Genomic DNA, 22,592 nt, shown 5'->3' with positions numbered 1-22,592 from the left:
TACTGTTTCACTCATATTAAAATATAGTACCCACCTACATAAATATACATTTGATACATGGCAATTATTGCAGTTAATATATACAGTATAAATACAGTGTTAAGGGCAGATGTCTGGGAATTCTTTAAAATGTAAGCACCCCCAAAAATATTGGTCTAGTTTCACCTGTGCACAGATTACATATGTATATTTTTAATATAAGACAGATACAGTATCAGTGATCGAATCGACGTGTATAGCACGATATTATAAGACAGTTTCTCAGTATTTGCATAGAACAATATCTGGTTAGGTATCTGGTATACTGGAGGTGTACAGTAGCGCAGTATCCAGGGCTTATAGTTTTGGGGAGGGGCAAAAGTACAAGAAGTACAAAAATTGGCTACGAATTTGGCTTAACACCGTGTAAAACATATTAAGGAAACTAAGGCGATTGTGGGAGGGGAAAATGCCCCCTTCGCCACCCCCCTCCAACCACCAATGGATCCGCTAATGGATCCGCCACTGGCGGTGTATTATAGTATACAAGTCAACGTACAAAAGTGGTAAATTGTAAAGAATTCGAAGAATCACAGGTTCGTTTTCTGAAAAGAAAAATAACCACGAGTAGGTTTTTTTTCCATGAAACGCATGTGTTTCGTGAACGAATTTTCGTCTCGGTGACTCGGTTAACATGTTGTATAATCTACACAATATTATGCTAAATACTACAAAGCCGTGTAGTAAAATATTGTGCGTATAATACCATAATCATTAGGCGTAGTATTCACTATTCAGTATAGAAGTTATTACAGTATGACATGACACGAATGAATGAGTGAAGTGATCGCAGTCTGAAAAAAAAATGCCGCCGAAACAAAGAAAAATCGCCATTATGGGCTACCGTTCAGTCGGTAAGTGAAATAGATTTATCAGAAACTATATTATTATTGTTCGTCCGATCTGGTGATATTCAGTGAACGATTCCAGATAATAATAAATTCTTTTATTGTTAATAAAAATCAAGTTTATTTGGTTTTTCAGGCAAGTCGTCGTTGAGCATCCAGTTTGTTGAAGGTCAATTTGTAGATTCTTACGATCCAACAATTGAAAACAGTAAGTCTGTCTGCCACATAACAGAACAACATTTAAAATTAGTAAGATACATAGATTAAAAATTCTTCTAATATCCGCAGCTTTTGTGAAAACAACTAAAGTTAACAATCAAGAATATGACTTGAAATTAGTCGATACAGCCGGACAAGACGAGTACTCCATATTGCCGACACAATATTCTATGGACATTCATGGATACGTCTTGGTTTATAGTATAACGTCCCCAAAATCTTTTGAAATCATTCAGATAATTTATGATAAATTATTAGACATGACTGGCAAAGTACAGTAAGTAGTTTTGTGGTTAGTGAACACCAGGGCTTGGGACTTAATGTGCTAAAAAACAATGAAATATGGGCATACTGCATAATATATATTAAATATGCACTAAAAATTTAAAAAGCGCAAATAATATGCAATACCTATATTATGCACTTTTTATTTTTTTTTTTTATAAAATATGTATTTATTAAGTTAGGAACAAACTTGGAAAAGAGCTCTTTTTGAAACTATAATAATTAAAACATCATTGGAATCCAACATATTTATAAAATCAGTTTACAAATTTGTTTATAGTGTTAACAAAATTAAGGAAAAAATATTTATCCACTATCCAGGTACTCCAATGGGTTATGATTGGTTCTGGAGGTAAAGGGTACATCCAATATAGAGTATCCGCTGCATCATTTTTTGAAAATTTTTATACGCGATTATGCTTTTTTAAATATTTTTTTTACATTAGCCAGAATGTTATCAACAGTACAAATTTATATATTAGTCATGCTTTCTACAAAACTATAGAGGCCACGAGCTCTTGATTAAAATAAATCTTTTTTTATTGAAAAAATATTAAATAAGACTGCTGATCATAATAAATTTACAATTAATACTCTGTATTGTATTGAAAATGTGTTTATTATTGATTTTTTATTATGTCATAACCATAATATGCGTAAAATCATATAGATTTAGTAAAATATGCAACTTAAATGTTTGTATAGCGATTGTATGTATCATGAAACAAATTTATATTGAATCAGATTTTGAATATGCAGCTTCATAAGAAATATGCAAATGCATGAAGTTCCAAGCTCTGGTGATCATTAATGAGTAATCCTCTAGATTTTTATTTGCTTTTAGTAGGAATACTATGATAGCTCTACAATTTTGCAACTAGAATCTTTGGATTTATTATTTGTTTTTTTTCTTTAGTGTTCCAGTAGTATTGGTAGGTAATAAAAAAGATTTGCATATGGACCGTGTTGTTACGCAAGAGGAAGGACGGAAGTTAGCAGATTCTTGGAAAGCTGTATTCCTTGAAGCCTCGGCCAAGCAGAATGAGGTAACATCAAAAAAAGTTAGTAGTTAATTTCTTTTATTATTTTATTTTATAGATTTATTTAATTCCTAATCCTATGTAACATTCATATTGTTTTCTATCCAATTTTATTTTCATCACATAATATTGTATGTAAGTATTAAAATATACTAAATATTAAAAAAACAATAAAATATTATTAATTAATATTAAGCATAGTAGATATCACTTTATGTTAAATAAGGGTTTTTTTTTTTATTTTAGTGTGTAGCTGATATATTTCACACTATGTTAATGGAAATTGAAAAAGCCAATGGGAATAATGATCAAGACAATAATAAGTGCAGTATATCGTGAGAGTGCAACATGTCTGTAAATTAAATTTTTTTTTCCATAAATGTTTATCTTAATTTGTATAACTAATGTGAAATGAATATGAAAATTACCATTGAAATCAGAAACGATTGTTAATTTAGTCGCATATTTTATAAGTAATTTTAATTAAAAGTGCAACTAAAAGAAAATATATATTTATATATACTTTCTTCTATCTTTATGCTAAATTATTATTTTACTTAATATATTTTGTAACATAATATTATGTTTGTTTTATCATTATTTTTTACATTACATTTTAATTAGTTTTTAAACTGAAACATTTCTATAGTATTGTACAGGGTGGTTCTCTTATCAATAACACTAATTACTTTAAAATCCATTTAATGAGATAATATGTAATATTAAATATTTTTAATTGCTATTTTCTTTATGTTAGTTGGTCATACTATGTTAAATTTATGATTCTTAAATTACTACCTATATTTTTGTTTTTAAAATCTAAACTCTAAAGCATACCATCAATGGGGTAATTTACTCTTCCCGCCTTTTACAACTATATCAATAGTTATAATTACATATTGTACAAATTATTTTGATTAACATTTTTAATAAAAATAATAATATAAATCCTAAAGCATAATATTTTTATGTACATTTTGTTGTATAAAATATATGGAATAGGTTTTGGTTATTTATTAAATATTGTGTAATATATGGAGTAGTGAACCATCAATTTAACGTGTATACATTTCTAAACTAAAATTGTAATGCTTATTAATTTACTTTTTGTTGGTATTCATACATTAATATTTTTCATAAAAATGTTCTGCTTCAAATATTGAAAATAAGAATATAGGATGCCTTTTAAGAATCAAAAATTGGTTGTAGATTCTCTGGCGATTGAAAGGAAAATGGGCAACATGAAATGTAAGATTTGTGTGTGAATGTATTTTTTTAATAAGTTTATATTCACTTTGAAGTTCAAAGTATCATCTTGTGTATTCATAGATAATACGATTTATTATTATAGACAAAAATAATGTATAAACTAAGAATTAAATATACATTTTTTAAGTATTAAAGTGTGTTGTTTGTTTAATACTAGCAAATACTAAGTTGTAAAATCAAAATGTATCTATGTATTCTCATTACTCATTTCAAAGCACAGTAGCAATTTATTTTATTCTAAAATTACATAATATAAATAATATTCATGTTCACTACAACAATGTTGTTTTGTACAATAATGCAAAACTGATTTATTAATACTGGTTATTAGTTACTACTTATTAGACTATAATATTAGGTACTATGACGACTTAATAATAAGCATTAAGTATTCAATTTATAGGTACCTCTCATCAGGTTTAAGAATTATTTTAACCCATATTGTAATGAACAACATAATATAATGTCGAATTAACTAAACATAATTATGTGTGTCGACTCAACAAACACATGGAATGTGGGGTATACCTGGTAAACGATATAATCCCATTAAAAGTTGCGATTTAAAAAATCTGATTCATATACTAAAAACGATGTTCAAGTCCAATAATTAGACTCATAGAAAAATTACATTGTGGAGCCAACCTGCCGTATATACCTATAGGAAGTCCCTTTAAATGATTACTAATTTTATTAGTGATTGTTTTATAGGTATGAATATTAATTATTATTGTATCATTTGTATCATACTAATATGGATTATGTAAAACAAAATAACGGGAAATATGTAAATAAGTGTCGAGTAATAAATGTAGTAAATGGAATTTTTGAAAGTTTACCAGACGGATCACCATTCACCGTCCGCAGTACAGTAGTTAACAGTAGAACGCGTGCCTATAACAAACGACATAGTTTTTTTTTATACTTATCGAGAATACGAGGGTACTTCGTCGCACTGCAGCGCCAGTGATGTTGGCGCGTGCGGCAGATGCAAGTCCGGTCATCATCATCCCCCTCGCGGCGGCGGCGCGACCCTTTCGCCGGAGGGTCGTGCGCGTGGTGGGCGGCCGCTGGGCGCATGTGCACCGGGAGGGTTAAAAACGTCAATAGGATAATATGCCGTTCGCAGCAGTGCACATCAGCAGCGTCTTTCCGACTTTCCCGTCGGTTTTTAGTAGTGCGGAAAACGAATAAAAATCCACGGGGAAAACAAAATTGCGGCATTCATTGACGACATCGACGGCACCGCCATGGTGGAACCGGAAGTCGAAGACGTGGCCTTTTTGACGGCCATCAACCATTATAGTGAGTATAATATAATATAAAATATTATTTAATCGCATACAATATACAAATACGCGCGCGCGCACACACACATCGATACGCGGCAACGACGTCTGAATAAGTTTTCATGATAGAATAATATGCAAAAGGTACCTAATAGCAAATTTTTTTTTAATATTTCTTTTTACCAGGAGATAATCAGGACATGATGCACAAGTCTGGGATATACGAGCACACGGCCGTCACGGCGTGTTCGCGGAGAACAGCATTGATCATGGCCGGCACTACTCTGTTCCTCATGTTTCTGTGTTCGGTGATCATCGCCTACGCCGGACCTCAAAACGGTTAGTGTCTCGCCACCAAAAAAGATATATCGTTAGGTTTATAATAATTTAATAATATTAAACTATAGCACGCGACGACGTAGTACCTATGCGTTTACAATATAATATGATGGGTTGGTATATATTTAGATTTTACATGATATCGGTGTGCACTTGAAAAAAATATACCCACCCCTTGAAATTGGATTCAATTTATCATACCCTACAATTAAGTCACTGAAAAAACGTTATGTTGTTTGGTTTGGCGTTTGCCAACGATGTCAATAACTTACCGTAGACATGCACGTGGATAAATGTTACCTATTACGTTTATCGTTTAAAATAATAGTAATTTAATATCGCTGTTGCATGTTCCAGTAACAAGTGTTTATTTTTTTATCGTCTGAGTTTAACGATTTGTTGTTTTTCGTCGGTACATCGTATATATTATATGTACAACACGCATATTACCTCTTAATAATACGGTCTTTAAGTATAACTGGCAAAACACGATTACAATAATTATATCTAATAATTAATTTATTTTAACCACAAAACTATTTGCAAATTTATGTAATTTTGATGAAATTTATCAACATTTGGAATTAAAATGCTTCTAAAAAAAAAAAAATTATCCCTATGTATCTTTAACATTTTTAAATTGCTATAATAACAACTTATAGGGAACCTTACATTAAATTGTCAAGCGTTCTGACTCCGAGCAAAAAATATCTTATCGACATTTTTAGAATAAAAAGAATATTTAATTTAAAATGCCTATAAATAGCTCAAAAAGAGTTGAAATATTTTGAAAATTTTATTGAGTACAGAAAATGCTAACATAAATATTTCGTGAAATTGTCAAATATCTACGGTTATATTAGTTTTGCGTAAAAATTCCGGTTTTTCCTTAATTTTTATTTTTCCCAACGCTTTTTGATTTTTATCCCACAAAAGTACCAACTAGGTTCACTTTCCCACCAGAAAAAATACTGAAGTTGAAAATCGAAGAATTTTTTTTAGTAGGTATAGAAAAATGTTTACAGACAGAAAAAAAACACACACATTATTGTGAAAACAATACATTCATCACTCCGCTCAGAATCCCATAGGTAAAACTAATGGACCCTTGGCCATTAGTAATGGGAGTTACCAGTTTCCACCAAAATTATACCTTTCCCTTTTCCGCTAAATCATATACACTTCCCTTTTCCACTGTATAAAAACCTTATAAGTAGACCGTGGATTTGTTATTTGTATGCATTTGCATGTTTATATTCATGACATAACGATTTGAACTATGCAACTTTTATGGTGCATATTTAGCATAAATCAACATTTACCCATTTTTATTTTTATTTTAGAGATTTGTTTTACGATTTTAATTGAACATTTCATCTTTTAGTGCATATTTCGGCGTTTTTTTGTTGTTTTTTAGACATTTTTGAAATAAATACTTTTGTAATATAGAAAAAAAATATTATATTTTAGATCTGAGCGGAGCGATGAATGTATTGATTTTACAATGATGTGTGTTTTTTTTTGTGTCTGTCATCATGGTTTGTGGCAGTAAAACTGCATCGATTTTCTTCTACAGTATCTTGTTTGATGGGAAAGTGAATATAGTTAGTGCATTCGGGAGGTCAAAATTTAAAATTTCCAATAGTTTTCAAAAGCACCGTGAAAAACGAACGAAAAACGGGTATTTTTATGCAAAATCTGTTTTTGAGAAAATCGATTTTGGATTTTGGTGCAACTCTAAAACAAATGACCGTAAGGTACATGCAATTTTGACTGAATGTTTATATTAGCATTTTCTATACGCGATAAAATTTTCAAAATATTTTGATTTGTAGACATTTTTGCAGTTACCATTATTTTTAGTTTTGTTTTCTATAAATATCAATAAAATTGTATTTGTTTGTTAAAAAAAGCTTGAAAATTCAATAGAAGGCTCCTAGTATATTGTTTCAAACGCACATGAAAAACATTTAAAATCCATTGTCACAATTTTTTTTTATTAGCATTTAAAGTTCAAATATTGACAAAATACGTAAAATTCACGAAAATGTGCAAATTATTTTGAGTTAGAAATGTATTTAATAATTTAATTAAAATTAAAATTTCAGATTAGAAAATGTAATACAAGATTCCTCATAAGATTGTTTATCTTTATTAACAAAAAAAAATTTCTTGGTACAAGCAAATCAAATTAAATTTTTATGAGCGTTTGAAGTTCATATTTTTACAAGATTGGATATATTCGCCTGATTTCTCAAGTAGCGATTTTGTTATTTTGTTGTAATTCAAAAATGAATAACTGTAGATAAATAAAAATATCACTGAATGTGTATATATGTTCATTTCTTATACACCATAAAAATTTGAAAATATTTTGACTTTTTTTGAGCTGTTTGTACGGACATTGTCAGTTTTACAATTTTTTAGTTTTATTTTCTATAATTGTCAATAAAATTTTATTTGTTGGGTAAAAATGCGTGAAAATTTAATACAAGGCTCCTGATATATTTTTACAATAGCAGTTGAAAAATATCAAAAATACATATGCCCAATTTTTTTTTATAAGCATTTACAGTTAAAATTTTGACAAAATGTATTAAATATAAAATTTAATAATTATTTTGTAGTTAAAAATTTATAAAATGTTCAACTTTTATAGCTAAGGATTGAAAATTTAAAACATGGTTCCACGTAAATAGGTTATATATAAATTACTTTATTCACAATAATATCATCAAATATATACTTAGTAATAATGTAATACCATATTCGGCAGACTAATAGATTAATACTATTACCTACAAACCAGACATTTTAAAGAAAAGACGAAAACTGAAAAGTATATATAGTAGCGTTCCATAATTTTAAATTTATTATTTTAATTAAATATTCTGAAAACAAATGTCTTGCTAATTTTTGAGTTCATATTTGAATATTTTAGTGCATATGGTTATGCATAATATTTAAAACTTTTGGCGGATATATGGTTAGGTTTTAATGCATTAAAATCTTTTCTCTACTTATAAAGATAGCATTCGAATAATATTGAATGATTGTAGCAATTAGATAGGAGGACAAATTATTAATTAGATAAAAACTAAATTCAATAGGTAGAGAAATTTTTTTCAATTTACGTATGATACAATGGTACAATTTTTGTGTACCTATTAGTAAAAATATTAAAAATTGAATACAAGGTTTTAGGTTCTTCATAATAATTGCAACATGTTCTTACCACAAAAAAAAAAATTTTAATATATAATAGTAATTTTGTTTTTAGAATCCTACCTATGGACTATATAAAGTTTAAACTTTCAACAAAATTCGTCAAAATTACGTAAATATTATGTTAATTATTTTTCCGTGAGCCGTATAAATGTATAATGATAAAAAAATGTAGGAAATAACAGTTATTATATGTGTAATACATAGGTATACAATACACACGACACACATGTTGCATGACCTACAATTATGATTTTAAAATGTAAATGTTGTAAGTTATCGCGGAAAAGCGAATCGTATGATTTTTGGCGGAAAAGAAAATCCACCAATTTATGATTTGGCGCAAACCGGCTGTATGACAATGTTTATGGGGCACTCGACGACAAACCATATAAAAAAGATTAATTTTCTACTGTACTGCTGTTAAATAGCTACATATGCGATATGCCTATACCTTATATTCATATGGGTATGTTAACAATTGTAGGTAACTGTATTATAGAGTATATTTGATAGTGAATATGTACAAATACAAATACAAATCACTTATTATTGCGGCTCCTCATCTCGTTCCTTTTTATTATATTTTTTTTAATTGAATAGTCTACATACAAAGACAACATGTTATATTAAACCCAATAATAAATTACCAAACACATATACATTTTTTATTTACGATTTTTTTTTTAGATTGTCCGTGTATTGGTGAAAAGCCAGTCTTTTTACCTGACGATGACGGAGTCAATAGATCTCGATCAATTATACCGATCGCTACCAACGGCGACATATTTCCATGGAACAACGTGCGTTTGCCAACATTTGCTAGACCTTATAGTTACCACATTAGAATACATCCAAATCTAACCAGCTTAGATGTAAAAGGTATGAACGATATGGTTTAACTAAATGGCTATATTTAGTAACAGGTATATAACGTGGATGATTATGTTTTTCAGGCCAAGTATTAATTAACTTCAGACTCGTTCGAGATTCTGACTACATAGTCTTTCATAGTAAAAATCTTACCATAGTTGAAAAAGTGAGTTTTTACTTTTTTTGTATAATAATAATAACAATGCATGATTATCCGATTGATTTTTAACTTTTTTTTTTTAAATCGAACAGCGTGTAGTGAATGCTGACAATCACGAAAAGATTTACGAAGTGTCCAGAATGTTGGAATACTCTGCTGGCCAACAAATACTATTGGAGTTTGAAGAAACGTTGTCAGCCGACCACAATTACACGCTGATTATAAAATACACGACCCGGTTGAGCAGAGAGTTGGAAGGTTTTTACATAAGTAGTTACACAACGAGCAAAGGTGAAAGAAGGTGAGTTACCTACTGTTGATAGACGGACTTAAGTGCAAATAATATATCAATCAAAAAACATAAAACGAACAAGTCGCATTTCATTGAATTTTGTAGTAGAAAATAATTTTGGGGGGATCAAGTCTCACCCCACGCCCCCTCATCAATTGGCACGTCAATGTTTCTATAGTTTACAAGCGAGTTGGTAGCGAACGTTGTCTATACAGTAAACAATAATTTTAGATATTTGGCAACGACTCATTTCGAACCGACGTACGCTCGTTCAGCGTTTCCGTGCTTCGACGAGCCCCAGTTCAAAGCTAAATTTCGGATGTCGATCTTGAGGAACAGATTTCACATAGCACTGTTCAACATGCCGATCAAAGAGTCCATGGACGACGGGCTGTACATGGGAGTTGGACTGGTAGGGTTATATATTTATTATTTTTTTTATATAATCATCACGCGTATGGCGAACAATAAGTAATATTTATTATTATGATTTATAGATGCGCGACGACTTTGAAGAGTCTGTAGAAATGAGTACCTACCTCGTGGCATTTGTTGTTTGCGATTATCAATACGTACACGCGCAAACCTTACAAGGAGTCGCTGTGCGAGTTTACGCTCCGCCTGAATTGTTATCCCAGACTTCGTTCGCTCTGAGTACTGCCACTAAAGTCATGGACCATTATTCGGATTTCTTCGGAGTTCCGTATCCACTACCGAAACAAGGTAAACCTAATATTATAAAAACGATTATAATAATCACAGATTATAATACAAGTATATAGGTACCTAATATATTATAACTTACTTTATATATAGACCTAATCGCCATACCGGATTTTGGCGCCGGAGCAATGGAAAATTGGGGCTTGATCACGTACAGGGAGACTTCAATACTTTACGACGAGAAAGAAACTTCAGCGGTCGCCCATCAGTGGGTGGCCGTGGTGGTGGCCCACGAATTGGCGCACCAATGGTTCGGTAACTTGGTGACGATGTGTTGGTGGAACGACTTATGGCTGAACGAAGGTTTCGCCAGTTTCTTGGAATACCGCGGAGTTGACCACGTGATGCCTGGGTGGTCGATGATGGCTCAGTTCGTGTTGGACAAGACCCAGCAAGGATTGAAACTCGACGCGTTGTCGACCTCGCATCCGATCAGTGTTAGTGTACACGATCCGGTAGAAATCGAGGCCATATTCGATTCCATATCGTACAGCAAAGTAATTCTCGTTTATATCGTAGTATATATTGTAAATTATATAGTATATGTATTTTTTAAATAGTATTTTAATTTTAAAAAATCGTTGTATACAGGGAGCAGCGATCTTATACATGTTAGAAAAATTTCTCGGTCTGGAAACCTTAAGGAGCGGACTGAATGATTACTTGAATACACACAAGTACGGAAATGCAGATACTACAGACCTGTGGAGCGTGCTGAGCCTACATGCTAAAAATACTGTACAAGTCAGAGTAAGCGAATCATAATATTACCATTGATTAAATGAAAATAAATAAATAATTTTCATGTAATCTATGATGTTACACTGCGATTAGACAGTCGCCCGATTTTGTTTCGTTTTTAATGATTTCGTTTTCAGTACATAATGGATACATGGACCTGTCAGATGGGTTTCCCGGTGATCAAGATAAGCAGAGAAAACAGTTCGTCTTCGAACAACGCGGTCTCGTTCACGGCAATGCAAAGTCGGTTCCTTTTAACCTCAGAAATCGCCAGTAAGGTAAAGAATCGAGCCGCACCGTCTCAGTACGATTACAAGTGGTACGTACCACTGAGTTTTTACACGGACATTACAAGTTATCGTGAACAAGAAGTTGTCTGGATGAACATGACTGATGGTTAGTAGTAAACTATATAAATATATTTTTAATTTAATTATATATTTATACATACTACTACATGCATACATAGTTGGTGTGCGGTGAATATTTTTTACTCTATGACTGTACCTACTACCCTCAGTGGCGTATACTGGGGAGGGGGTAAGGGATTTTAACCTCCTCCGAAAATGTTTAAATGATAACAACGTTATTATTAATAAATTATTTTCAGATAAAATTCGTCAAAAATGAATTATTACCCCTCCTGAAAAAAATTGCTGGATATGCCCTGACTACCCTATATAATAAATATATTATTATTATAACCTGGGTTCTACTATCGGTTGAACATAGGAATTAATATTAATTGTAACATAGCCAATACAGGCACAATTACAAATAAGTACAAAAAGTTTGAATGTTAGTAAATTTAAATAAGACATTTTATTTTAAAGATTTGTCTATATTAAGGCATAATTTAAAGGTAGATATATTCTGGGTTATTCAATGGATAAATGTTCAAGTTAAAAAGATTTAATTTCCTAATCAATAACATTTTTAATGCGTATAATTACAATTTTGGAAGCATTTATCATCGGTTATTAGTGATAGAAATCCTGAACCTTTAATTAATAACGTTATTGCATTTTTAATTACAGTGAGATTCGAGGTTGATCCGAAGGTACGGTGGTTGAAAGCCAACGTCAATCAGTCAGGATTTTACCGTGTTAATTACGATGATGGGTTATGGAACGAAATAATTGGACAACTTCAATTAAACCATGAGGTGTTCAGTGCAGCAGACAGGGCTTCTTTGATAGATGATATATTTACTTTATGTAGAGCGGGAATACTCAACGTGACTGTCCCTTTAGAACTGTCCAAATATTTGTATAAAGAAAGAGATTTTGTTCCATGGGCGACAGCTCTCGAACATTTTGAAAACTGGAGCAAGTTCTTATCAGAATCGTCACCATACAAACTGTTTTTGGACTATACGAAGAGTCTTCTTGGACCTGTTGCTCGATCCGTTGGATGGGACGACCAAGGAACTCATTTGGAAAAGTATGTATTTATTATTATTTACAATGGGTGCACCGTGTACATAAAGTTAGGTAGGTTGTAAGCAGTGGCATATCCAGAATTTTTTTCAGGGGGGTTAAAATTAATTTTTGACAAATATTATCTGAACATTTTGTTATTATTTAACAATTTTCGAAGCAGTGGGCCCCCGTGTTGTAACCCCCCTGGATGTACCACTGGTTGTAGATATAAGGGATTATTTTGTTAACTCAAAAAGGTTCAAAAACGATGTATAATGTATTAATGTCTAATAATATAATATATATTGTTAAACTGTGTAGGTATACTTTTAAATTGTTGTATACAGCTTATTATAAGTTATAACTCAACTCATAACGAAAAATTATATTAATATTTAGATAATATAAGATTTAAAACTAAAAAATGTAGGTAATACAAGATTATTAATCATAATTTACAGGTAATATGACGATAACCAGTAGCCATATTAGTTCAAAATCTTATGAAGTTTTTTTTTTGTGATTTAAAGTTTGAAAAATTGTGGATTTTTTAAGTTACTTACTTACTTATATCATGATAATGTTATATGATGAAATTTCTTTTATCTAATTACATTTTGTAGCTTCACACTAACACAATAGGTTTTAATATATTCTTTCCTCAATTCAACAAATGTTCAAAATCTTTAATTCTTAAATTGGTTTTAAATAACATTTTTCAATAGCTTTGTACATTACATAATATATAAATGTAAGAGAGAGAAGATAAATTAAACCAAGCTCCACTCAGAATTGTTTTAGAATTGTTTAAAATGGAAAATTGAACATTGCATTCAACGTTTTTAAAAAAGGAATAAATATAATGAAATATTGCTAGTTATTAATGTGGGGATGACTTTGAACTTAACTATCATACGTGCATTATAATTTTATATCATAGTTAAATTGACTTTGCCGAACAAACTTATTTTCTAAGTGCGGTAATGCTATTTATTGATAGTCTGTATTCTGTGTCACTAGACAATTATTTTATATTATAATTATAACTACAAGTATAGCTAACGTTATACCTAACCTATTATAATTCAATGTTTTACATGTAAATTTTCAGATTAATGCGATCACAGATTTTGTCTGCGGCTATAATATATGGAATAGAAGATGTGGTAAAAGAAGCGAAAAATAGATTTGAGGAATGGATGTATGAAAACAAACGTGTACCACCAAACTTGAGAGAAGTCATTTACTTGGCAGGTAATATCATTGATTTATATTCCATTAGTGTTTAGTATTAAAAATGTTTGTTAATAGGTATCATATATGGAGACGTCAAAGAATGGAATTTTTGTTGGGATAAATACAATCAAAGTCGTGTTCCAAGCGAACGTCAATTACTCCTTACAGTACTTGGTGCTTCTAATGATCCTTGGTTACTTCAAAAGTAATATGTCTAATATTTTGTTAAGACAAAAATTTCCAATCTACATTTAATTTAATTTTTAGACTTCTGTCAACCACACTAGACAGCACAAAAGTTAAAGCACAGGACGTAAAAATGGTTTTTGGCGTGGTGGCTTCACAAGGATCACAAGGTCAGCTGCTGGCATGGCGTCATCTGAAAGCTAACTGGGATAATCTTCAAACACTTTTTGGAAATGGAACTTTCACATTGGGAGGTCTAATTACAGCGGTTACATCTCATTTTGCAACTGAGTACGATTTCAAAGAAGTATCTGATTTCTTCCGTTATATAGATGTTGGTTCAGGAACCAGAGCTTTGGAACAAAGTTTGGAAATGATACAACTCAATGTGCATTGGGTTAATAATAATGAGGCCCAAATATATGATTGGCTAGTGAAAAACTCAAAAACAAAGAACATTAAAAACTGAAAAATGATTACAGTGTAACATAGTGTGTATTTTTGAAGTATTAAGCCAAGCAAATTCGTAAGACTGATATGAGAAAAATGAGTTTAAAAAATAAATTTGAAATAAATTATTTCAAATCAATTTTTTAATTTAAAGGATTAAAATATTTTGAGTATGAAAACAAAACATTAAAATGATACATTGATACTTAATTTAATACATTAATTATTTAAATTTGCTTCCCAAACCAATAGTTGTAAAATTAATTTAACCTTTTCAAATTTCTACCAATGTGTATACATAAAATATTATGCTTTTAAACTTTTATTGTTTTATTAATGACCATAAACATTTTTTTTGTCCTTTGTAAAATTTTGAGTACTAAACTTCAGGGTTTTTTGAAACTGAAAATCTTATAAAATTATTGAAAATCATTTGTGTTCACAGGGTTAATACGTATGAATAGTTAACATATCTACGTATTTAACCTTAAAATTAGTATTTTATTTGAACTTGCCAAAAATCAATTTATTAATAAAACCGTTTAAAATCACATTTGCTTTGTTTTAATTATATTTTTGTATTATAATTTTATAGAATATTAATCAATGAGATGAAACAAGCTTATAAATATTTATCACAACATTAAAAAAATAATATCCTTTTTATTTGTTTTTAATTTATGTTTGTACTTCAAACAAAATATTGTTAATTACAAACAATGGATGTGGTAACAACATATTTTTAAATACATAACAAAATAATGTAAGACTATAATAATTTAAAAAGAAAAAATTGCAGTGAGAATAATGTTGGAGGATACTTTTTTGAAAACTATGACCGTGTCTTGTGATATCACTGAGTACCTGAGAAACTGAATTTACTGAAATAAGCTTAAACAAAATAATGACATTATAAAGACCGAATGGGTACTTATAAAAGTGCTTATTCCAGATATCAATTGCCAATATACTAACATAATTACTTATGTCTGTGATCAATATTTTTATTGTAGTTTTGATTTTATTAATTAATATAATATCATCTTTACTGTAGAATAATAATAAACCATACAAAATGATTTTTCATATTGGAATAATTATAAATATAATCATACTCCGAAATCGAGGTCATCATTACATTTAATGTTTGGACTAAAGCATAGTGAACATTTGGATTTTCATTTAGACTGATGGAACACAACATGAGAAAATAGCTTGTTTAACATCAATTGATCACAGATTTAAAAAATATTCTAATAATTCAATTAGTTCAAAGTTTTAGTAACTTTACTTTTAAGAACCCATCATATAAATCAGTTTTTTAATATTAAGGAAATATCTAATAGCTAACATCTAATCATAGAACATTCGGTTATTAAGAATCCATCAAATCATTATTCCACTGCATTCTCTCTCATATTAATGTTCAATGCTCTAAATTGTATACACATTATTGTTGCACATACTTTAGCAAATGATAAAAATGCCATCTTGGTATAAGTATTTCTCGAGTAAGATAGTTTTGTTAGGTATGGCACTATATATTTTTGAGCCCAATCCATTCCAAATTCTGTAACTAATAGTTTAAATATATCCAATGCGGTTTTCTGAACAGATGATTCTGGAAAAAATCAAATACTTTAATCAACTATTAAGTATTATACAAATATTAAATTGCTTTATACAAAAGTAATCATATTGATGTTTAAAAAATATAAATAAATAATATTTACTTGTGTCAGTTAACAGTATTAAAAACGACTGTTCTAAATAGTCTTCAAAAAATTTGAGACCCTTTTGGATTGCCAATATATATAAATAAATTGCACCAGTGTTTCGCATTTTCCACGAATCATTTATAATAAGTGCTTTCAAACAACATATTAATCGATCTTCTGGCAGTACTATCAAATTCTAAATATATAAATAAACATTTTAATAACAAAAAATGATCAGGGTGAGCTTTTTTTAGAAAATTTTTTAGTTAAAAAATTATATTTTCTAAATATTTAATTATTAAAGCAAACATGTCATTAATGTCAAGGGCTTTTTCTTTACTTAATAAATCAAGCACTATTTCTCTTTACAAATATGCTTATTATATTGTAAAGCATAGATGTATATATTATTTTTAAAACAAATGTTATCTTAATGTATATTTTCTCTTAATACAATGTAAAATTTAATTAACTGATTTACTTATGGTAATATTATTGAATTACCTATTTATAGTTTATTATTGATAGGAATTTAAAGTTTAGAGTAGGTATGTACTGAAGAACCTATACAGTAGAATAATATTTATATTACAATGTGCAGAGAAAAAATATATATATTAAAAATAAAGTACCTATGTTAGGTAATATAAGTATTAAAAAGAAAATGTGCTTTATAAATATATTTAATAACTAAATATAATTACTATCACATTAAATTTTTAAATACACTGTATTTATATGATTATATTTACATTGTACTGTGATCCTAAAATATCCTTCATATATTTCACAACATTAAATATTACATCAACATTTTTGTCTTTAAGTAATTTGTTAACCAAGTCCACAAAATAATCTTTAATTCTGAAATATATATAGGCGTATACATAGTTTGTCAAGCAGTGGTAGCTTGCATGTTTTAAAGAAGTATCTACTTAGCAGATACATAATTGTGTATTGTATTGAATTATAATAAATTTGCAGCAATAACAATTTTCCAATCACTCATTTAAAGGAAATGTATATATTTACGAATTATAAATAAAAACTCTATAGTTAGTAGGTATATATTATATAGAAACATTAATAATTTGCAAAAATAAGCAATCTAAATATTCATGTACATCTGTGAAACTGCGGGCACTTGTTTTAACATCTCACATGAAAACCAATTGCAGTATTACATATAAATTATATAATTTATATAATTGTATATATTTTGTATTACATTATACAATAGATCAAACACTATTAATATTATGATATTCTTCAGTATTTTATTGGGTATTGGTGTAACCCATATTCACTTAACATACATTTGGCATGTTCCACTCACTGTTACCAATTATAAATAATTTACTGGGCGTTCTAAGAAATGGTTTTGACCTTTGGTGGTTAAAATCATCCTAAATCCATTGTATATTTTTTCTCGATATTATATAAGTAATTGTTTATGTTTTAGCTGTTTAAATGTATAATGGAGTTAATTTAAAATATTTGTTTACAATAACATGTTATAAATAATAATATTTCAAAATAAAATAAGATATACCTACCTAAAATTTAAAATTTTTTTTTATAATTTGGTTGATTTTAAATGAAAAACAACCTCAAAAATAAACATTGGCACACCCATCATAGTTAATCAATAATTACCACATTAAAATATTATATAAATGTATGTACACCAACTTACACTACATTAGGCATTATTTTTCCAAATTTTGCCATAACAGCTGGGACCTCCAGTTTACATTTCACATCAGAATCATGACTTAAATTGCATAAAGTTGGAATTAAAAATTTGGTTACCAATTTAGTAGCTTCTAAGTAAGTCAAATTTTCATATAGGACAACGGTACAATCATAAAGAACACTGACAGACTGCAATCGAACTTCTATTTGTTGGTCTTTAGTTAATGAAATGAGTACTTTCATTATATTTTCAGTAAGCTTTAAGCAACTTACACCAATTACAAGCAACTATTTAAAAAGTAGTTCATTATTAAATATTTAATGCAAAAATAAATTAAATACCAAAATAATACCTTTGCAATATTCTTGATGAGAATTGAGCGTACTTCACATGAAGGGTCATTTATTGAATTCAATACAATAGGAAGGATTATCTGTTGAGTGTAAGAGACATCAAATTTTTTTGAAATTGTTATTGCTATTGATAAAGCCAAAATTCTAACATGCTCCTAGAAATAAAAATATATTAATTTAAATGTACAGAAATTTGATAAAATTACCTACATTTTGGTCAAAACTAAATTGTTCTAAACGTGGAGTTAATTTACTGTCAAAAATTGACATATGAACAACTTCGCTGAAATCAACCAAATTATTTGCTGCATTTTGACGAACAGAAGGTAACGCGTCCAAACTTAAGAAACAATAATAGTCCATTAAGTCACCTTAGTAAAACAATTTTAATATAAAAAAATTCACATTAACTGAGTATTAAATTAAATAAATTTACTTTGATGTTTTGGACTGACACGCATATACACCGTAGTGAAAAGATGACTAACAGAACAACGTTTAGTATATTTATCATTCATCGTCAAACTAGCAATAAAAGGTATAAAATAGTTTTCCAAATCGATTACTTCCATTATATCAGCCAATGTTTGCAATGATTTGATGGCTGCCATTCTTACACCACCAAGTTTAGCACCAGCCAATTCTTCTAAGGGTAGCTAAAAATTGTATAAGATTATTAGCTAAATCCATAGAAAATAATGAATAATAATTTTATTCAGCATTGTTTTCATTAAATATAGTAGGTAGCCAGGTAGGTAGGTAATAGGTACCTAGCTAATAAACCAAAGATCAACAATTTTCGTAAATTAAATATGGCATGGCAGGTCACCCACCAAGGGCATCTGCAGGGGGGCAAGTAGGGGCAGTTGCCCCCCCCCCCGGTTTTTTCTGGGTTGATTATCATAATTATTATTGATGATTTTAATGTTCTAAAAAAATGTAAAAATGCCCTAACAATTCTAAATAGTGCACTAAATTATTTTTATTTTTAATATTAAAGATATAAATTCTAAAATTAATTCGGTATAAATTATAACATACATTTTAAATTTTTAAACGATTGTATAAAAGTTTTACAGACAGAACTTATTATTTGGACTAGGTACTTATTTAATCTGAAAATTAAATATTTTTTTTCTCTACCTATAGGTTTAGATTTTAGATCATATATTTATTATAAACATCATGTACAAGCAAGTGCAAAATTTAAATTTAGAAAAAACTTTAAAATGCTCCAAAAATCTTAAAATGCAAAAAATTCAATGTAGGTATGTTATAAAACGTGTATCGCGTAGCTAGATTTGGAAAACAATGCAAAGTACATCGTAATCCCAATCTCAATCATTACCGTTGTAATATAAAATATCGCAAAATAAATTTATTTTAAACTGAAAATAAAAACATTTTTTTTTTTTTTGTTAAAAAGTTATTTTTATTACACTCGATTATGAACGTCAGAACTAAGAACATTGTTTTAATAGATTATGAGATGTAGTGTTGGGACTAAGTGCAATACTGCAGTGTCCGCCAAATTTTTACTTTTTTGATAAAAAAAATTAAATGTTCATAGATGGCATAGGTACCTAATACAGTAGTTTCAACTTTTAAAGTTTGTGGTATCAATGACTGAATAAGCTAGAAATATTTAATTTTATAAATTACCTAAAATTATAAAATCAACGATAAGATTTTATTTATTTAAAAAAAAATGTATTTGATAATTTAAAATTACACAACAATTAATCAAAATTAATGCTGCAAGATCCAGTTTTAACTTACTACCTATATAGTATATATCTACGTATATTCATAAATATTTTTACATTCCTTGTCTATATGAAAGAAAACATGTTACAAAAATACTTTATAACTAATAGGCAAGTGAGACAAAAAAAGAAAATATTTTGCCCTCCCCTTGACAAATTCCTGCGGACGCCCTTATCACCCACAGAAAACAACCAAATACAGTACCTATACAAATAAATATGAGACGGTGTAGAATATGTCTCATTCTGGCAGGCGTGGTTTGCAGGGAAAATATTGGAAATACCTATACCTATACCTAAATACCTATACCTATCGATGTCATGTCATCGACCACCGAAAACTCGTTATCGTGGTTGGTTTTAAATTTACGATTTGTTTATTTATGGTAAGGTATTGTCTAAAAATTATTATCAATGGTAATGCGTGATTTATAATTTTTTTCAACATCTCCTTGACCTAAAGACTTATATGCCTTGCCACTGGAAGACGGTAAGTATAGCATTTTTTTTTTATATATATGTTGTTCACTTGTACCTACATATTATCTTACCAGCAAAATGTGAGCATATTTTGGTCCTCCCACAAAATATTCAAATTCACCAAGAACTTCTGCTAAATCCTTCAGTTCCGACAATTTTTCAGCAATAATAAGATGAGTAAGGTATGGTACTAAGTGTTTACGAGTATTTTCTGCGCCCAGTTTTAAAGCGACATCCCGTAAGAAATTCATCGATTCCAAACGATTCTATTGATTTATATAATAACAAAATTCTTTGTTAGTAAATTCAAATTATACTATAACGATAAAATTTGATGAGGGATCGCTGTACAAAAAATATAATTATATAATACATTAATAAAATAATACCTGTGTACAGTGTACCTAAATATTTTTCAGAAGGTAGTAAACATAATACGAACTATGATTCAGAATAAACATCATATTTAAGTAGCTATATAATAATATGTACTATAGGTAGGTATTTAATAATAAAGATTTTTATGATTTATGATTTCGTAGGTATATTTAAATACAGTGTCGTACTTGTAAGACATTTTTGGGGGGATGTCCCTTTCCCACTGCTTAAATAGGTACTAAGTAATAAGTAGGTCTTAGGGTATGTATAACTACTACCCAACTAGTAATATATAAATATATTTACTCCGAATCCGAGGTGGAACTATTTTTCACATGATCGGCAAAAATAAAGAGGTTATTATAAAGAGGTATTGACAAAACCATTATACATAGAAAAATAAACAGGTACCTACATAAAAAATTGATTGAATTATAAAAAAATTAAAGTAAAATAAAAGCAACAAATACTTCAACTTTGAAACAAAATTAAACAACCTAGGAATATTATGATAATGCGTGTCGCAGAATTATAATCGAAATTTACTGTTTTTCGAAACCAAATATCTCCAGTAACCAATTATGTTATGAAACAATCAAAAAACTTTATTTATTTGAAATTTAAAACACAAAATAATTTTATTCGTGAGTAAAATAATAATTAATATTAATTTAAATATTCGTATTTGTTATTTTTTTTTTTTTGGCGAAATTATTTGTGACTGTCCCCCTCCCCAGATCCTGTGTCACTGCTCCTAATTGTTATTAAAAAGTGTCGAGTAGTAGGTGTAAAATAATATTTCGGTCAAAAATTATACGTTTCGTCAACAGATGGAAACTTACCACAAGACGATCACAGTTCATGGTAGCTTCGATAAATGAGCGATCGCTCATACCATCGTTTAACACCAAATGGTTGTCACCGCGGTAAGTTTCGGGCGTTGCTTGTTCAATTCGTTCAGCCATACTATACACTCTTACCAGTAGACAAATCTGGATACTTATAGAATAGTAAACGATTTACCTATTTTTACTTTGATTTTAAATACCAATACTAGAAATGTAAATATACCTATGTAATAGAACAAAATAAAACAATATTGACGATATACTCGGCTACCAGTGCTTTAAAACGAATATTATTTATCAACGATTTTGCAGGTGACTGAATAGGTACAAATGTCAAATTGAAAATGCAAAACAGCAGTTCCGTACTTTCGTATCGAAATGTCATTCATAATTCATCGAAGTCGACGTGCAGTCATCGTTGTTCAAGGGCGATTTCTACCATGGATGTTTTTTAAAATTAAAAGCCATCAAAGACGTATCATAAAAATATAACACATTACGCCTCCAGTAGACACGCGGTGTCAATTGATTTAAGTGCCACCAAGGCGGTAAGGCACCAAAATACTAAATTTGGAATTCCACGGTCACCTGGTGACTAATAATTAGTGTAATAGGTATACCTGATGTTATGGTCTAATATTTAGATATTGAAAGGAGAATTTACTTCCACAAAATAAATAATGACTGTGCTGATGGTTTTCATTATTTTTCAATTATA

General features: G+C 29.4%; 3 protein-coding genes across 4 annotated transcripts; 2 read left to right on the top strand and 1 right to left on the bottom strand.

Moving 5' to 3' along the window:
• The first annotated feature begins 574 nt into the window (after window positions 1-574).
• On the top strand, window positions 575-3,834 carry LOC132946169 (GTP-binding protein Rheb homolog). 2 transcript variants are annotated; one of them, XM_061016030.1, is made up of 5 exons: window positions 575-893; window positions 1,024-1,095; window positions 1,176-1,383; window positions 2,308-2,437; window positions 2,678-3,834. In XM_061016030.1, the coding sequence occupies exons 1-5, from the start codon at window positions 845-847 to the stop codon at window positions 2,768-2,770; spliced, it is 552 nt and encodes a 183-aa protein (XP_060872013.1). In that variant the 5' UTR covers window positions 575-844; the 3' UTR covers window positions 2,771-3,834. The 2 variants fall into 2 exon arrangements, with proteins under 2 accessions (XP_060872013.1, XP_060872011.1); XM_061016028.1 differs by having other exon boundaries at window positions 594-893; window positions 2,308-2,452.
• A 927-nt stretch (window positions 3,835-4,761) lies between these two features.
• LOC132946168 (endoplasmic reticulum aminopeptidase 1-like) lies at window positions 4,762-14,958 on the top strand. Its single transcript, XM_061016027.1, has 14 exons — window positions 4,762-5,005; window positions 5,176-5,328; window positions 9,244-9,435; window positions 9,510-9,592; window positions 9,679-9,887; window positions 10,110-10,290; window positions 10,376-10,601; window positions 10,695-11,098; window positions 11,193-11,351; window positions 11,480-11,738; window positions 12,380-12,785; window positions 13,875-14,017; window positions 14,075-14,204; window positions 14,267-14,958. The coding sequence occupies exons 1-14, from the start codon at window positions 4,951-4,953 to the stop codon at window positions 14,652-14,654; spliced, it is 2,988 nt and encodes a 995-aa protein (XP_060872010.1). The 5' UTR covers window positions 4,762-4,950; the 3' UTR covers window positions 14,655-14,958.
• A 1,071-nt stretch (window positions 14,959-16,029) lies between these two features.
• LOC132947529 (probable serine/threonine-protein phosphatase PP2A regulatory subunit) lies at window positions 16,030-22,042 on the bottom strand (the record flags this gene model as incomplete). Its single annotated transcript, XM_061017836.1, has 7 exons — window positions 16,030-16,256; window positions 16,369-16,549; window positions 18,402-18,557; window positions 18,613-18,773; window positions 18,839-19,058; window positions 20,720-20,914; window positions 21,869-22,042. Coding segments are annotated over 7 exons (1,314 nt in total), but the record flags the coding sequence as incomplete, so codon positions are not given.
• Between the last annotated feature and the right edge of the window lie 550 nt (window positions 22,043-22,592).

Source organism: Metopolophium dirhodum, chromosome 6 (genome assembly GCF_019925205.1).
Source record: "Metopolophium dirhodum isolate CAU chromosome 6, ASM1992520v1, whole genome shotgun sequence".
Lineage (NCBI taxonomy): Eukaryota > Metazoa > Arthropoda > Insecta > Hemiptera > Aphididae > Metopolophium > Metopolophium dirhodum.
This window is presented reverse-complemented; position numbering and strand designations above follow the sequence as displayed.

Excerpts from the sequence above, each read along its gene's own strand:
- LOC132946169 (XM_061016028.1), top strand. The coding sequence starts at position 845 with ATGCCGCCGAAACAAAGAAAAATCGCCATTATGGGCTACCGTTCAGTC. Across the intron at positions 1,096-1,175 it reads CGATCCAACAATTGAAAACA|CTTTTGTGAAAACAACTAAA; the intron begins GTAAGTCTGTCT and ends TAATATCCGCAG. Across the intron at positions 1,384-2,307 it reads GACATGACTGGCAAAGTACA|TGTTCCAGTAGTATTGGTAG; the intron begins GTAAGTAGTTTT and ends TTTTTTCTTTAG.
- LOC132946168 (XM_061016027.1), top strand. The coding sequence starts at position 4,951 with ATGGTGGAACCGGAAGTCGAAGACGTGGCCTTTTTGACGGCCATCAAC. Across the intron at positions 5,329-9,243 it reads CTACGCCGGACCTCAAAACG|ATTGTCCGTGTATTGGTGAA; the intron begins GTTAGTGTCTCG and ends TTTTTTTTTTAG. Across the intron at positions 10,291-10,375 it reads TGTACATGGGAGTTGGACTG|ATGCGCGACGACTTTGAAGA; the intron begins GTAGGGTTATAT and ends TATGATTTATAG.